Here is an 18,941-nt window from a genome sequence, read left to right on the forward strand (position 1 = left end):
CCAACACATTAGTGGTCTTGGGAGACTTTACTGTTGGCAGATACAGAACTAATGGCAGCATCGCCTTCTCTTCTCAAGACAATCATTCTTCCAGATGTCCCAAACAGTCTGATGGGGGTTCACCAGAGAGAACTTTAGCCCTGTCCTCTGCAGTCCAATCCCAGTGCTTCCTGCAAAGTTATTTTCCGTTTTTTATTTATAGAAAAAATACGGAATTCTGAAAAAAAAAAATCACAATTTTTGTTCTTGTTATGGCATTTACCGATTGGGTTAATTTATTTTATATTTTAATACAAAAGTCCCAAAGACCGAACACCCAGCAGGATCCATGTGCATACAGCAGACACAACTCCATTCAGATGTATGGGACACTTTTCAGTTTGTGAAATTCCAGCTACAAATCGGCACTGTGTGAAATTACCATAACATTGATCTAATCCTCCACATCCAATGTGGGACACTTAATGTTTAGGTTTTTAAAGTGGTACCAAATCTAGTTACGGCATTTCTTTTTTTTATATAAGAAAGTTTGGGATTTTCTTTTAATAAATTACTACAACGTTGCTTTCTAAGTGAATTTATTCAGTTTCATAATCTTATTTAAAGGTTGACTGTGACTTGTAGGATCCAGGTAGCGCTATAGAGGTAAGTCCTCTTTTCTCTGTAGAGGCAATTTGCATATTACATTTCCCAGAGGAGCATTGCACGGTGAATAAGCCTCCTTACCTTAACAAGCCAGAGCCGGTATGTCACTCTCCACAAGGAGAAACTTTACCCCTTAGACCCCAGTCCAGAGCCTCTCATCTAGCCAAATCAGATCTCATACTTTGCACTGACGAGGGCCAACAGCCCGAAACACCGTGTCTGTGAATTGAGATACTGATTTGGCTTTTATCCCAAGTATTACTACAAGACTCGTTAAAGGGTTGATTGTGACTTGTAGGATCGCTACTTCCAACAAGTGGCGCTATAGAGTTCAAGTCCTCCTTTTCTCTGAAGAGGCAATTTGCATATCATCTTATTTCATTATTTTTAGATTTTAATAATGTTTGAATAAAGATAAAAAACTGATATCTCCACATATCATGAAAATCCATATCACAGGGGTTTTACACATAATTTTACAGATGATCACAAGTAATTTAAAAAAAAAAAGAACAAAAGTAAAACAAAAAAAAAATCTTATTGGATAATATTGCATCTAGATAAAATAATGCTTTAAAAAGCTAATTCTGCTCTTAAAAGGGGTATTCTTATCTGATTGGAGGTATTTGCTATACATATTGAACATCAAAATGGCATCTCTCCTGAATGACTTCTCTGATGTTTGTAAAGACTCGATTTTTGAGCAAAATGTTTCCCACATTCTGAGCACGAATATGGCTTCTCACCTGTGTGAACTCTCTGATGTTTAACTAGACTTGATTTTTGGGCAAAACATTTCCCACATTCTGGACATGAATACGGCTTCTCTCCTGTGTGAATTCTCTGATGTGTAAGAAGGTTTGATTTCTTTAAAAAGCATTTTCCACACAGTGAACATGAAAATGGCTTCTCTCCTGTGTGACTTCGATGATGATGCCTAAGACTGGCCTTCGTAATGAAAGATTTCCCACATTCTGCGCATGAATGCGGTTTCTCACCTGTATGAATTTTCTGATGTTTTGCAAGATCTGATGGATGTGTAAAACATTTCCCACACTCTGAACATGAAAACGGCCTCTCTCCTGTGTGAATTTTCTGATGTTTAGCAACATCTGATTTACCTTTAAAACACTTTCCACATTCTGAACATGAATATGGTTTGTCTTCTGTATGAATTTTCTGATGTTTAACTAGATCGGATTTACCTGTAAAGCATTTCCCACATAGTGAACATAAATACGGCTTCTCCCCTGTGTGAATCCTTTCATGCCTAACAAGACTTGACTTATCTGTAAAAGACTTCTCACATAGCAAACATGAAAATGGCTTCTCTCCTGTGTGAAATCTTTCATGTATAACAAGACTTGATTTATCTGTAAAGCTTTTAGCACATACTGAACAAGAGTATGGCTTCTCCCCAGTGTGAATTCTTCTGTGTGCATAAAGACTTGAGTTTTTTGTGAAGTGTTTTCCACACTGATTACACTGAAACCTTTTCTGACCTGTGCTTGTGGTAGGATCTTCATGGTTAGAATGAATATGTGTTAGATCTATGCTGTGTAGTCCTGAATTTACATTAATGGTAATGAAGTTTTCATCTGAAGAGTGCTGCTTTAGGTCGTCATCTTCATAATTGAACAAGGCCATGAAGTTTCCCACAGAATTCCTGATGCGCTTTCCTGTTAAGATTTAACATGGATTGTATAAGTTTTCTTTTCAAGCCAAAGTAGATATTCAGAACATTACTATTCGGCTGAAGCAAACAAGGTCATTTTTTAATGTGCGCTAAAAACAACTTGTAATCACTGGAAGCCTACAGGTGCTTCTGTGCGTAAGTAGTTCCAAATGTCTGATCTATGCCGAATTATGTTTTGTCACCGGGAAATTTCAGGATACGTTATATCCGATATTTCGAGTACGTGCTGAACCCTCCACAAGCAGTGCAGGCAGCGTTCCGGCCGGACATGTCTGCTCTGACACTTGTTTGAAAAAATCTGCCGCCCTATGCTTGTGTGACGTCACCAAAAATGGACAATGTTATTTGTAAGGATTCCTAAATGATGGTCCAGAATTTTTTATGAGAACTGACTGATAGCAATGAGCCAGAGTCTCACTGATGCTGGTTTTGCAGAGATCGCTGACATTTTGTGGAGATCTCACATGGTTACAATTCTTTTAATCACTAATTCTCTGAGACCTAAGGAATTGCCTTTCAAGGATTTTTTTATCCAATTCACTTTTTTGTAGATTTAAGGTGAAAAGCCTAAACTGACTCTGCACATTCATTATTACATACCTGTGGTAACATCTCCCAGAATCTCCTCCTTCCCGTCACTCACACTTGGCTGATCCCCCCTCATTATCGCTTCTTCTTCTTCTGTCTCATCTTCTACTTTAATAATAATCAGATCTTCTGCCTGATATATCAGATATAACATTCAGTATAATATAAGAGACAAGTGAAAAAAGAAAAAAAAGAAACCACCAAAATCTGTGCCCAGTGGACTAGAAATGTCCTCCACAACTCGTAGAGACCTGATACAGGGCTCAGCTCCACCTACCTGAAGACTCTCTGGGACATTATGATTCTCCTTTGGACAGTCCTGGGGATTCGGAGGATTGGAATATCTCTCTGGTGGATTTCTCCTCCTGGATCCATCTGTAGGAAACACACAATGATGGAATAGATTGTGTCATGTGATGATGAGTGTCAAGAATTTAAATCATACAAAGTCACAACATCACAGCCCGGGAAGGCTTTGAGTACCACTCGCTGTGATCTTTGGCGTGAACAGCTCTCTGGTGCCCACATTGTCCAGACAATTACACAATAGGCTGAAGATCAACGGAGAAGGCCACAGCCTGTTCGCTCCATCATAGTTAAGAGAAAATATGTATCTTTTTCCCTGGTTAGTCTCGTTGCCAAAAATGTATGTCTCATTAATATTGAATTTATACAAATTCCCATATTCTACATTTTCTTTCAGAGACATACTGAGACTTCTCTGGGGGGACAAAGGTGTCTAGTGTACATGTAAAATATTTCCCTTGAGCAGACAATGCATTTCCTGTGGACAATAGGTTTCCGCCACTTTGCCATTTACGTGTAAATACAGGTACCTTTTTGCTATCCAACTCTCTGAAAAAGACTTCTCCTGTCTCAATTACCTGTCTATTGTATAGCTCTTTGTGCACAATATGCATCTTCGTGATCTTTGTCCTACAAGAGACTCTTGCATGTTAATCAAGCTGGTTCACTATTTAATTTCCTACTTGTATTAGTCTATTGTCTAAGTCTAGGAGATTGCTTGCTCCAATTCCCGTACTACAAATAGGAGAAGAAAACAATGGAGTGAGAGGTGCTATGGGGAACTTCAGAGATTTGTAATGTTTTCTATGACAATGAGATGATGGGAGTAGTAGTTGGTTACCACAAAACAGACACGACAGTCTCCCCTCCTCACCCTGCTGATCGGCCCATACATCCATCTTTTCTTCTGCTTCATCGATAACCTCAACCTTAATATCAATCAGATCTTCACCCTAAAAAGAAAAATGTAAGATGAGCTCAGGTCCCATCACTTCATGGTCAGATGTTGTGGAGGCTTCAGTGTCATCTACCTGATGGTCCTCCAGGATGTTGTGATTCTCCTCCGGACAGTCCTGGGGATACAGAGGACGGGGACATCTCTCTGGTGGATTTCTCCTCCTGGATCCATCTGTAGAGACACACAGACTGAATACACCACCTGCCATGTATCTGTCTATATATGAGACACTGCTCTCAACACCATTAACGCTATGTTTCTATGACGGGGTGCTCTGCACTTGTGTTGGCTGCAGCACTGCAATGGCCAATGACTAAGAAGATCAAAAAAATTGGCAGGAAGTCATCATTAAGCATCGGATACAGTTCTAGATAAATATCCAAAAGCACAGTGGATGTCTTAAGAGCACTGTCAACTAAAAAGAAAAGAAGGTGCTGCCCTGTCATGATGATGCCCCAGCTTAGTTGGAAATCTTGAATGTCAAGAAGGGAACCGGAAGTGAAGACCCTCATCAGTCAGAAGCTTTAGTATGGAAAACAGCAACTTCAAGTTTCCTATCCACTGAAGTGTGAAGTCGCTCCATTCTATACTGATTCCAACTCCATCAAAATGGACACTGTCAGGAAAATATGATTTTCCATTGTTTTGGGGACGCATCCAGAGCTAGCCTACTACTCCCACCATTGGTTTCTGTAGGACCAAATGCTACATACAGCCCCTCTCTGTGAATTTCCACACCCTTCAAGCAAATGGTCAGCTTGGAATGCAGAGTTTTATTGCCTGCCAGGACTAGCAGAGCTGAATGTGTTTTTCCCTCCAAAAAACTCTGTCTTCTAAGCAAAACACTCAAAGTCAAATTCAATAATACACATTAATCCCAGAAACATGAAACGTACCGTATATACTCGAGTATAAGCCGACCCGAGTATAAGCCGACCCCCCTAATTTTGCCACAAAAAACTGGGAAAACTTAATGATTCGAGTATAAGCCTAGGGTGGAAAATGCAGCAGCTGCCGGTAAATGTCAAAAATAAAAATAGATACCAATAAAAGTAAAATTAATTGAGACATCAGTAGGTTAAGTGTTTTTGAATATCCATATTGAATCAGGAGCCCCATATAATGCTCCATACAGTTCATGATGGCCCCATAAGATGCTCCATATTAAAATATGCCCCATATAATGCTGCACATGGCCCCATGAGATGCTCCATACAGATATTTGCCCCTTATAATGCTGCACATGGCCCCATAAGATGCTCCATACAGATACTTGCCCCATATAATGCTGCACATGGCCCCATACAGATATTTGCCCCCATATAATGCTGCACATGGCCCCATACAGATATTTGCCCCCATATAACGCTGCACATGGCCCCATAAGATGCTCCATACAGATATTTGCCCCTTATAACGCTGCACATGGCCCCATAAGATGCTCCATACAGATACTTGCCCCATATAATGCTGCACATGGCCCCATAAGATGCTCCATACAGACATTTGCCTCATATGCTGTTGCTGAGATTAAAAAAAAAATTTAAAAAAATTACATACTCACCTCTCAGGCCCCCGGCACTTGCTATAGTCACCTGCTCCCCGTTCCAGCGCCGACCGCCGCTGTGTTTTCCCCGTCCTCTACACTGACTGTTCAGGCAGAGGGCGGTGCGCACTAAGCGCGTCACCGCGCCTCTGACCTGAGTGTCAGTGCAGAGGACGGGGAAGATGCAGCGGCGCCGATGGTGGAACGGGGAGCAGGTGAATATCGCGCACTGCCCCCCGTCATACTCACCTGCTCCTGGCGCTGTCCCTTCACGTCTGTTCCCCGGCGCCGGCAGCTTCTTCCTGTAGTGAATGAATATGTGGCTCCACCCCTATGGGAGTGGAGTAGGGTCCATATTCATTGCTGTAATGAGCGGTACCATGTGACTGCTCACTACAGGAAGAAGTTTCCAGCGCCGGGGAACCAGGGACACCGCGCCAGGAGCAGGTGAGTATTATTAGACAGCTGCCGCTCCCCCTCCCCTGCTGACCCCTGGGTATGACTCGAGTATAAGCCGAGAGGGGCAATTGCAGCCTAAAAAAATGGGCTGAAATTCTCAGCTTATACTCGAGTATATACGGTAGATTTCCAGGATCTGGGCACTTGGGGTTATGCATGGCAGCATTTTGCGACATTTAGGGCTATCAGAAACCTGGGAAATGAATTTCTCCCCACCAGCAAATCACAGACATACCGTGTGTGCACTCTAAAAAACGGTAAAATCTCAAGGGATAAAATAATGCCAATATCTTTAGCCTAAGAACTTCCAGGCCAAAGATAGGAAGAAAAGGAGTTATCGATAACTTTCAAAGATATGTGTATCTCCCAGAAAACAGCCCATATGTGAGGTCAGCAAAGTAGGATGTTCTTAATTTTATGGCAGAAGCATAAAACGGGATTGTCATCTTTAGCAGCATTCAGAGCCAGGTGAGACAGCTGAACACCATGCTGTGGTACTGGATCATTTCTTTGGGACCTCTCCTCCCCCTTTATCGACACGTTATACCTGTGAATGAGATTTAGTAAGTTTCGTGTTTTTATCCCATTTTATATCATAACTTTATCCATATTTGTATTTTGTCTCTTTTTTTAATATCGTTTATATTTTTGGAAACACTGACGATTCTTCCGGAGTGTAATTATAAATTTGCTAGCTTCGTTCTTCTTGTTCCATGAGCGTTCCACCACGTACTCCGCACAAAAGATTTTTATTTGAAATAATAATTTTCTCCTTCAGACTTTGCTTTCGTCACAGAATGCTCCCTTGCAGCAATTTCAGCATTGCAGACCTTTCGCATTCTAGCAGTTAATTTGCTGCGGTAATCTGGAGACATATCACCCCATGCTTCCAGAAGCCGCTTCCACAAGTTGGTTTGGTTGATGGGCACTTCAGCATATGGTCAAGCTGCTCCCACAACAGCTCAATGGGGCTGAGATCTGGTGACTGCGCTGGCCGCTCCATTACAGATAGATACCAGCTGCTGCTTCTTCCCTAAATAGTTCTTGCATAATTTGGAGGTGGCTTTGGGTCATTGTCCTGTTGTAGGATGAAATTGGCTCCAGTCAAGCGCTGTCCACAGGGTATGGCATGGCGTTACAAAATGGAGTGATAGCCTTCCTTATTCAAAATCCCTTTTACCTTGTACAAATCTCCCACTTTACCAGCACCAAAGCAACCCCAGACCATCACATTACCTCCACCATGCTTGACAGATGGCGTCCGACACTCTTCCAGCATCTTTTCAGTTGTTCTGCGTCTCACAAAGGTTCTTCTGTGTGATCCAAACAACTCAAACTTGAATTCGCCTGTCCATAACACTTTTTTCCAGTCTTCCTCTGTCCAATGTCTGTGTTCTTTTGCCCATATTATTCTTTTCCTTTTATTAGCCAGTTTCAGATATGGCTTTTTCTTTGCCACGCTGCCCTGAAGCCCAGCATCCCGGAGTCGCCTCTTCTAGATGTTGACACTGGTGTTTTGCGTGTACTATTTAATGAAGCTGCCAGTTGAGGACCTGTGAGGCGTCGATTTTTCAAACTATAGACTCTAATGTACTTGTCTTGTTGCTCAGTTGTGCAGCGGGGCCTCCCACTTCTCTTTCTACTCTGGTTAGAGCCTGTTTGTGCTCTCCTCTGAAGGGAGCAGTACACACCGTTGTAGGAAATCTTCAGTTTCTTGGCAATTTCTCGCATGCAATAGCTTTCATTTCTAAAAGCAAGAATAGACTGTCGATTTTCACATGAAAGTAATTTTTTTCTGGCCATTTTGACAGTTTAAAGGAACCAACAAATGTAATGCTCCAGATTCTCAACTAGCTCAAGCAAGGTCAGGTTTATAGGTTCTCTAATCAGCCAAACTGTTTTCAGCTGTGCTAACATACTTGCACAAGGGTATTCAAGAGTATTCGCCATCCATTAGCCTTCTTACACAGTTAGCAAACACAAAGTACAATGAGAACACTGGAGTGACGGTAAATGGAAATGGGCCACTATACACCTATGAAGATATTGCATTACAAACCAGGCGTTTGCAGCTAGAATAGTCATTTACCACATTAACAATGTATAGAGTGTATTTCTGAACCATTTAATGTTAGCTTTATTGGAAAAACTGTGCCTTTCTTTCAAAAATAAGGACATTTCTAAGTGACCCTAAACTTTGGAACAGTAGTGTATACATTCCATCACATCATGTGCCGCAAAATTCGACATAAATTAGAGCAGCTGCGCTCATTTTCTTATCCTCTGTCACTACCCTTATTGGTCAGCAGGGTAAGGGGGCGCCAGAGAGCAGCAAGTTAATACCAAGTTAGTGACAGACACCAACTTCACAGCCCTGGTAGCTGGGTCTCGCCGATTGCTGCCAATTCCGAGCTGATGGCACAGCTGGACATCTTTCATATTAGAAGGGAATTATGAGGTCTTCAATCTGCTGCACTACGTTGCCGACTACTGCATCTATGGTCTTTGCCCATTTCTTGGTGTTTCTTCAAAAGATCTAGAACAGCACATCATGAAACCCCAGTCTGCTGTGAAATCTTTGCCTGACAACAGACCTCGCTGATGCAGTAAAACTACGTGGGGTCTTGTTACTGCGCTCAGTCTGTCATTTGGTTACAACTAGAGATGAGCGAATTTGTTTGGGTCCCTGCTTACTTGGCAAGCTATAGCTCTTACCGAAAAAGCTACAGCGGGAGCCTGGATGCATGGAGGGCGCTGGCTGATCAGCCCAACAAACAGGCTCTCCATGCATGTGTTGTGACAGTGACACAGCCGCGAAACATGCCGCTGCGGCGCCGGACAGCTGATCCAGGTACCCGGGTTCCCTCTGCAGCTTATTCAGTAAGCGCCATAGATTGCCGAATAAGGAGAGACCCGAACAAATTCAGAAAAGTCTAGTTATCACCTGTGACATGAAACATGATGGTCATCGCCCACTTTTAAGCCTCACAAATAGCTGTGTCTGTTTATTACGGTGTTTAAACCCAGATATAAAACCTTCATCATCATCACCTGTTTGGTAGAAATGGACTCAGACCTGACTACAATCCAACAAACTCTCCGACTGCAAGAGACAACTGGCGGAGAAGACGTGATAAAGGCGCCAGGCGCTCACCACACACTGATGGCAGTTACATTTCTCTTTTGGTCATTCACTTCACATTTTGTTCATTATTAAAATTAAATATTAACCCTTCATTTTTTAAAGCTTCTTACTCTGCAGCTTTTTTCCACATCTGACTAAGACATTTCCACAAATCTATATATAAAATAATTTCTTCTCACCTCGTGGTGTAAGAGGCCGGAGCTCCTCCATCATCACGTCCTGGTACCGATCCTGGTGTCCTTCTAGATACTCCCACTCCTCCATGGAGAGATAGACAGCGACGTCCTGACACCTTATAGGAACCTGACAACAGCCACACCGTCATCACCCAGAATCCTCCAGTCCTGTATAACGTCCCAGCAGTCACCTCTCCACTCATCACCCAGAATCCTCCAGTGCTGTATAATGTCCCAGCAGTCACCTCTCCGCTCATCACCCAGAATCCTCCAGTGCTGTATAATGTCCCAGAAGTCACCTCTCCGGTCATCACCCACAATCCTCCAGTGCCGTCCTGAATAATGTCCCAGCAGTCACCTCTCCGCTCATCACCCAGAATCCTCCAGTGCCGTATAATGTCCCAGCAGTCACCTAACTGCTCATCACCCAGAATCCTCCTGTGCCCTCCTGTATAATGTCCCAGCAGTCACCTCTCCGCTCATTACCCAGAATCCTCCAGTGCCATCCTGTATAATGTCCCAGCAGTCACCTCTCTGCTCATCACCCAGAATCCTCCAGTGCCGTCCTGTATAATACCCCAGCAGTCACCTCTCCGCTAAACACCCAGAATCCTCCAGTGCCATCCTGTGTAATGTCCCAGCAGTCACCTCTACGCTCATCACCCAGAATCCTCCAGGTCTGTCCTGTATAATGTCCCAGCACTCACCTCTCCAGTCATCACCCAGAATCCTCCAGTGCAGTACAGTGCCGTACTGTATAATTTCCCAGCAGTCACCTCCCAGAATCCTCCAGTGCTGTATAATGTCCCAGCAGTCACCTCTCCGCTCATCACCCAGAATCCTCCAGTGCTGTATAATGTCCCAGCAGTCACCTCCCCTCTCATCACCCAGAATCCTCCAGTCCTGTATAAAGTCCCAGCAGTCACCTCTGCTCATCACCCAGAATCCTCCAGTGCTGTATAATGTCCCAGCAGTCACCTCTCCGCTCATCACCCAGAATCCTCCAGTCATGTATAATGTCCCAGCAGTCCCCTCTGCTCATCACCCAGAATCCTCCAGTGCTGTATAATGTCCCAGCAGTCACCTCTTCTCATCACCCAGAATCCTCCAGTCCTGTATAATGTCCCAGCAGTCACCTCTCCGCTCATCACCCAGAATCTCCCAGTCCTGTATAATGTCCCAGCAGTCACCTCTCCGCTCGTCACCCAGAATCCCCCAGTGCTGTATAATGTCCCAGCAGTCACCTCTCCGCTCATCACCCAGAATCCTCCAGTGCTGTATAATGTCCCAACAGTCACCTCTCCGCTCATCACCCAGAATCCTCCAGTGCTGTACAGTGCCGTACTGTATAATTTCCCAGCAGTCACCTCCCAGAATCCTCCAGTGCTGTATAATGTCCCAGCAGTCACCTCTCCGCTCATCACCCAGAATCCTCCAGTGCTGTATAATGTCCCAGCAGTCACCTCCCCTCTCATCACCCAGAATCCTCCAGTCCTGTATAAAGTCCCAGCAGTCACCTCTGCTCATCACCCAGAATCCTCCAGTGCTGTATAATGTCCCAGCAGTCACCTCTCCGCTCATCACCCAGAATCCTCCAGTCATGTATAATGTCCCAGCAGTCACCTCTGCTCATCACCCAGAATCCTCCAGTGCTGTATAATGTCCCAGCAGTCACCTCTTCTCATCACCCAGAATCCTCCAGTCCTGTATAATGTCCCAGCAGTCACCTCTCCGCTCATCACCCAGAATCTCCCAGTCCTGTATAATGTCCCAGCAGTCACCTCTCCGCTCGTCACCCAGAATCCCCCAGTGCTGTATAATGTCCCAGCAGTCACCTCTCCGCTCATCACCCAGAATCCTCCAGTGCTGTATAATGTCCCAACAGTCACCTCTCCGCTCATCACCCAGAATCCTCCAGTGCTGTATAATGTCCCAGCAGTCACCTCTCCGCTCATCACCCAGAATCCTCCAGTGCTGTATAATGTCCCAGCAGTCACCTCTCCGGTCATCACCCAGAATCCCCCAGTCCTGTATAATGTCCCAGCAGTCACCTCTCCGCTCATCACCCAGAATCCTCCAGTGTTGTATAATTTCCCAGCAGTCACCTCTCCGCTCAGCAGCTCAATCATCTTGTTGCTGAGCTCCAGGATCTTCTTGTTCCTCTCATGTAGCAGGGAGTGCGGGGGAGGCTCTGTGATGGGGCCCGGGCTCCGCCCTCCTGACTCCTGGAGATGGATGATGGGAGTCACACCGTCCCCCGGTGTCTTCCTCACTATTGTGTAATCCTGTGTATGGAGAGAGACACTTAGGGAGAAGATTCCTTCCCGACTCCAGATCTGACAATCAGTAGAAATCCCGGGATCAATAACCGTCTCCAGTAATCTGGGGCCATAACCGGGAATATTATTCCCCTCCGGACAGACATCCCGGCCCCTCTACAGCTCTTATAGGGAATCCCCATGACAACTCCTCCGGGCAGAGAGCTCCACACAATCACTGCTCTTACAGGAAAGAATCCTTCTCTCTATTCTGGATTTCCTCCTCCCAATGTCGGACTTGTCACAGAACACAATAAAGCTGATAGAAATGTAGAGGAGTTACCTCTCCGCTCAGCAGGGAGATGATCTCCAGGGCCAAGTGGAATAATCTTCTGGTGGTCTCATCCCTGTCCTCGTCCATCCTCGGGATCATTCAGGAGGAGGAGGGATGAGCACTGGATCAGCTGGAGGGATCTCGTCCTGCCGGCGTCTTCATGATAAGGGAAAAGATGGAAAATAAAGAGAGCAACATTTAAGTGAGATACAGAATGCATACCTCTCTTTTTCTATGGCTATGGCTAAGCCCTGCGACGTCAAAACTTTTGTGATTTTCATATACTAATAAAGTCAGAAAAGGAGAACATTTCATGAAAATGTAAATAAGGCTCTGATCACATCTACAAGACGTCAGTGACCACGACCGATGGATCCTGTAACTAAGGCTCCGATCACATCTACAAGACATCACCGACCACGACCGATGGATCCTGTAACTAAGGCTCCGATCACATCTACAGGACGTCACCGACCACGACCGATGGATCCTGTAACTAAGGCTCCGATAACATCTACAAGACGTCACCGACCACGACCGATGGATCCTGTAACTAAGGCTCCGATCACATCTACAAGACATCACCGACCACGACCGATGGATCCTGTAACTAAGGCTCCGATCACATCTACAAGACGTCACCGACCACGACCGATGGATCCTGTAACTAAGGCTCTGATAACATCTACAAGACGTCACCGACCACGACCGATGGATCCTGTAACTAAGGCTCCGATCACATCTACAAGACGTCACCGACCACGACCGATGGATCCTGTAACTAAGGCTCCGATCACATCTACAAGACGTCACCGACCACGACCGATGGATCCTGTAACTAAGGCTCCGATCACATCTACAAGACGTCACCGACCACGACCGATGGATCCTGTAACTAAGGCTCCGATCACATCTACAAGACGACACTGACCACGACTGATGGATCCTGTAACTAAGGCTCCGATCACATCTACAAGATGTCACCGACCACGACCGATGGATCCTGTAACTAAGGCTCCGATCACATCTACAAGACGTCACCGACCACGACAGATGGATCCTGTAACTAAGGCTCCGATCACATCTACAAGACATCACCGACCACGACCGATGGATCCTGTAACTAAGGCTCCGATCACATCTACAAGACGTCAGTGACCACGACCGATGGATCCTGTAACTAAGGCTCCGATCACATCTACAAGACATCACCGACCGCGACCGATGGATGCTGTAACTAAGGCTCCGATCACATCTACAAGACATCACCGACCACGACCGATGGATCCTGTAACTAAGGCTCCGATAACATCTACAAGACGTCACCGACCACGACCGATGGATCCTGTAACTAAGGCTCCGATCACATCTACAAGACGTCACCGACCACGACCGATGGATCCTGTAACTAAGGCTCCGATCACATCTACAAGAGATCACCGACCACGACCGATGGATCCTGTAACTAAGGCTCCGATCACATCTACAAGACGTCACCGACCACGACCGATGGATCCTGTAACTAAGGCTCCGATAACATCTACAAGACGTCACCGACCACGACCGATGGATCCTGTAACTAAGGCTCCGATCACATCTACAAGACGTCACCGACCACGACCGATGGATCCTGTAACTAAGGCTCCGATCACATCTACAAGACGTCACCGACCACGACCGATGGATCCTGTAACTAAGGCTCCGATAACATCTACAAGACGTCACCGACCACGACCGATGGATCCTGTAACTAAGGCTCCGATCACATCTACAAGACGTCACCGACCACGACCGATGGATCCTGTAACTAAGGCTCCGATCACATCTACAAGACGTCACCGACCACGACCGATGGATCCTGTAACTAAGGCTCCGATCACATCTACAAGACGACACTGACCACGACTGATGGATCCTGTAACTAAGGCTCCGATCACATCTACAAGATGTCACCGACCACGACCGATGGATCCTGTAACTAAGGCTCCGATCACATCTACAAGACGACACCAACCACGACCGATGGACCCTGTAACTAAGGCTCCGATCACATCTACAAGACGTCACCGACCACGACCGATGGATCCTGTAACTAAGGCTCCGATCACATCTACAAGACGACACCAACCACGACCGATGGACCCTGTAACTAAGGCTCCGATCACATCTACAAGACGTCACCGACCACGACCGATGGATCCTGTAACTAAGGCTCCGATCACATCTACAAGACGACACCAACCACGACCGATGGACCCTGTAACTAAGGCTCCGATCACATCTACAAGACAACACCAACCACGACCGATGGACCCTGTAACTAAGGCTCCGATCACATCTACAAGACATCATCGACCACGACCGATGGACCCTGTAACTAAGGCTCCGATCACATCTACAAGACGACACCAACCACGACCGATGGACCCTGTAACTAAGGCTCCGATCACATCTACAAGACGTCACCGACCACGACCGATGGATCCTGTAACTAAGGCTCCGATCACATCTACAAGACGACACCGACCACGACCGATGGATCCTGTAACTAAGGCTCCGATCACATCTACAAGACATCACGGATCACGACCGATGGATCCTGTAACTAAGACTCCGATCACATCTACAAGACGTCACTGACCACGACCGATGGATCATGTAACTAAGGCTCCGATCACATCTACAAGACGTCACCGACCACGACCGATGGATCCTGTAACTAAGGCTCCGATCACATCTACAAGACATCACCGACCACGACCGATGGATTCAGTAACTAAGGCTCCGATCACATCTACATCACCGACCACGACCGATGGATCCTGTAACTAAGGCTCCGATCACATCTACAAGACGTCACTGACCACGACCGATGGATTCAGTAACTAAGGCTCCGATCACATCTACAAGACGTCACCGACCACGACCGATGGATTCTGTAACTGAGGCTCCGATCACATCTACAAGACATCACCGACCACGACCGATGGATCCTGTAACTAAGGCTCCGATCACATCTACAAGACGTCACCAACCACGACCGATGGATCCTGTAACTAAGGCTCCGATAACATCTACAAGACGTCACCGACCACGACCGATGGATCCTGTAACTAAGGCTCCGATCACATCTACAGACATCACCAACCACGACCGATGGATCCTGTAACTAAGGCTCCGATCACATCTACAAGACGTCAGTGACCGATGGATCCTGTAACTAAGGCTCCGATCACATCTACAAGACGTCACCGACCACGACCGATGGATCCTGTAACTAAGGCTCCGATCACATCTACAAGACTTCACCGACCACGACCGATGGATGCTGTAACTAAGGCTCCGATCACATCTACAAGACATCACCGACCACGTCCGATGGATCCTGTAACTAAGGCTCCGATCACATCTACAAGACGTCAGTAACCGATGGATCCTGTAACTAAGGCTCCGATCACATCTACAAGACGTCACCGACCACGACCGATGGATCCTGTAACTAAGGCTCCGATCACATCTACAAGACGTCACCAACCACGACCGATGGATCCTGTAACTAAGGCTCCGATCACATCTACAAGACGTCAGTAACCGATGGATCCTGTAACTAAGGCTCCGATCACATCTACAAGACGTCACCGACCACGACCGATGGATCCTGTAACTAAGGCTCCGATCACATCTACAAGACATCACCGACCACAACCAATGGATCCTGTAACTAAGGCTCCGATCACATCTACAAGACATCACCAACCACGACCGATGGATCCTGTAACTAAGGCTCCGATCACATCTACAAGACGTCACCGACCACGACCGATGGATCCTGTAACTAAGGCTCCGATCACATCTAAAAGACATCACCGACCACGACCGATGGATCCTGTAACTAAGGCTCCGATCACATCTAAAAGACATCACCGACCACGACCGATGGATCCTGTAACTAAGGCTCCGATCACATCTACAAGACGTCACCAACCACGACCGATGGATCCTGTAACTAAGGCTCCGATCACATCTACAAGACGTCACCAACCACGACCGATGGATCCTGTAACTAAGGCTCCGATCACATCTAAAAGACATCACCGACCACGACCGATGGATCCTGTAACTAAGGCTCCGATCACATCTAAAAGACATCACCGACCACGACCGATGGATCCTGTAACTAAGGCTCCGATCACATCTAAAAGACATCACCGACCACGACCGATGGATCCTGTAACTAAGGCTCCGATCACATCTACAAGACGTCACCGACCACGACCGATGGATCCTGTAACTAAGGCTCCGATCACATCTACAAGACGTCACTGACCACGACCGATGGATTCAGTAACTAAGGCTCGATCACATCTACAAGACGTCACCGACCACGACCGATGGATCCTGTAACTAAGGCTCCGATCACATCTACAAGACGTCACCGACCACAACCGATGGATCCTGTAACTAAGGCTCCGATCACATCTACAGACATCACCAACCACGACCGATGGATCCTGTAACTAAGGCTCCGATCACATCTACAAGACGTCACCGACCACGACCGATGGATCCTGTAACTAAGGCTCCGATCACATCTACAAGATGTCACCAACCACGACCGATGGATCCTGTAACTGAGGCTCCGATCACATCTACAAGACGTCAGTAACCGATGGATCCTGTAACTAAGGCTCCGATCACATCTACAAGACGTCACCGACCACGACCGATGGATCCTGTAACTAAGGCTCCGATCACATCTACAAGACATCACCGACCACAACCAATGGATCCTGTAACTAAGGCTCCGATCACATCTACAAGACATCACCAACCACGACCGATGGATCCTGTAACTAAGGCTCCGATCACATCTACAAGACGTCACCGACCACGACCGATGGATCCTGTAACTAAGGCTCCGATCACATCTAAAAGACATCACCGACCACGACCGATGGATCCTGTAACTAAGGCTCCGATCACATCTAAAAGACATCACCGACCACGACCGATGGATCCTGTAACTAAGGCTCCGATCACATCTACAAGACGTCACCAACCACGACCGATGGATCCTGTAACTAAGGCTCCGATCACATCTACAAGACGTCACCGACCACGACCGATGGATCCTGTAACTAAGGCTCCGATCACATCTACAAGACGTCACTGACCACGACCGATGGATTCAGTAACTAAGGCTCGATCACATCTACAAGACGTCACCGACCACGACCGATGGATCCTGTAACTAAGGCTCCGATCACATCTACAAGACGTCACCGACCACAACCGATGGATCCTGTAACTAAGGCTCCGATCACATCTACAGACATCACCAACCACGACCGATGGATCCTGTAACTAAGGCTCCGATCACATCTACAAGACGTCACCGACCACGACCGATGGATCCTGTAACTAAGGCTCCGATCACATCTACAAGACTTCACCGACCACGACCGATGGATGCTGTAACTAAGGCTCCGATCACATCTGCAAGACATCACCGACCACGTCCGATGGATCCTGTAACTAAGGCTCCGATCACATCTACAAGACGTCAGTAACCGATGGATCCTGTAACTAAGGCTCCGATCACATCTACAAGACGTCACCGACCACGACCGATGGATCCTGTAACTAAGGCTCCGATCACATCTACAAGACGTCACCAACCACGACCGATGGATCCTGTAACTAAGGCTCCGATCACATCTACAAGACGTCAGTAACCGATGGATCCTGTAACTAAGGCTCCGATCACATCTACAAGACGTCACCGACCACGACCGATGGATCCTGTAACTAAGGCTCCGATCACATCTACAAGACATCACCGACCACAACCAATGGATCCTGTAACTAAGGCTCCGATCACATCTACAAGACATCACCAACCACGACCGATGGATCCTGTAACTAAGGCTCCGATCACATCTACAAGACGTCACCGACCACGACCGATGGATCCTGTAACTAAGGCTCCGATCACATCTAAAAGACATCACCGACCACGACCGATGGATCCTGTAACTAAGGCTCCGATCACATCTACAAGATGTCACCGACCACGACCGATGGATCCTGTAACTAAGGCTCCGATCACATCTACAAGACGTCACCAACCACGACCGATGGATCCTGTAACTAAGGCTCCGATCACATCTACAAGACGTCACCGACCACGACCGATGGATCCTGTAACTAAGGCTCCGATCACATCTACAAGACGTCACCAACCACGACCGATGGATCCTGTAACTAAGGCTCCGATCACATCTACAAGACGTCACCGACAATGACCGATGGATCCTGTAACTAAGGCTCCGATCACATCTACAAGACGTCACTGACCACGACCGATGGATTCAGTAACTAAGGCTCGATCACATCTACAAGACGTCACCGACCACGACCGATGGATCCTGTAACTAAGGCTCCGATCACATCTACAAGACGTCACTGACCACAACCGATGGATCCTGTAACTAAGGCTCCGATCACATTTACAAGACGTCACCGACCACGATCATTGGATCCTGTAACTAATGCTCCGATCACATCTACAAGACATCACCAACCACGACCGATGGATCCTGTAACTAAGGCTCCGATCACATCTACAAGACGTCAGTGACCGATGGATACTGTAACTAAGGCTCCGATCACATCTACAAGACGTCACCGACCACGACCGATGGATCCTGTAACTAAGGCTCCGATCACATCTACAAGACGTCACCGACCACGACCGATGGATCCTGTAACTAAGGCTCTGATCACATCTACAAGACGTCACCGACCACGACCGATGGATCCTGTAACTA

At 46.6% G+C, this 18,941-nt stretch overlaps 1 protein-coding gene across 1 annotated transcript in view; it reads right to left on the reverse strand.

Moving 5' to 3' along the window:
• Positions 1-565: 565 nt before the first annotated feature.
• Positions 566-18,941, reverse strand: part of LOC143793548 (uncharacterized) — a 33,279-nt gene continuing 14,903 nt past the window's right edge. Inside the window, exons 2-9 of the mRNA XM_077280615.1 lie at positions 12,121-12,267; positions 11,625-11,804; positions 9,523-9,646; positions 4,267-4,364; positions 4,110-4,188; positions 3,207-3,304; positions 2,942-3,062; positions 566-2,324 (exon numbers count right to left, since the gene is read on the reverse strand). Of these exons, the coding sequence (XP_077136730.1) occupies positions 1,291-2,324; positions 2,942-3,062; positions 3,207-3,304; positions 4,110-4,188; positions 4,267-4,364; positions 9,523-9,646; positions 11,625-11,804; positions 12,121-12,210 (1,824 nt within the window). The 5' untranslated portion in view covers positions 12,211-12,267 and the 3' untranslated portion in view covers positions 566-1,290. The remainder of the gene's footprint in view (positions 2,325-2,941; positions 3,063-3,206; positions 3,305-4,109; positions 4,189-4,266; positions 4,365-9,522; positions 9,647-11,624; positions 11,805-12,120; positions 12,268-18,941) is intronic.

The sequence above is a fragment of the Ranitomeya variabilis genome, chromosome 1 (genome assembly GCF_051348905.1).
Source record: "Ranitomeya variabilis isolate aRanVar5 chromosome 1, aRanVar5.hap1, whole genome shotgun sequence".
In the NCBI taxonomy this organism is placed as follows: Eukaryota; Metazoa; Chordata; class Amphibia; order Anura; family Dendrobatidae; genus Ranitomeya; species Ranitomeya variabilis.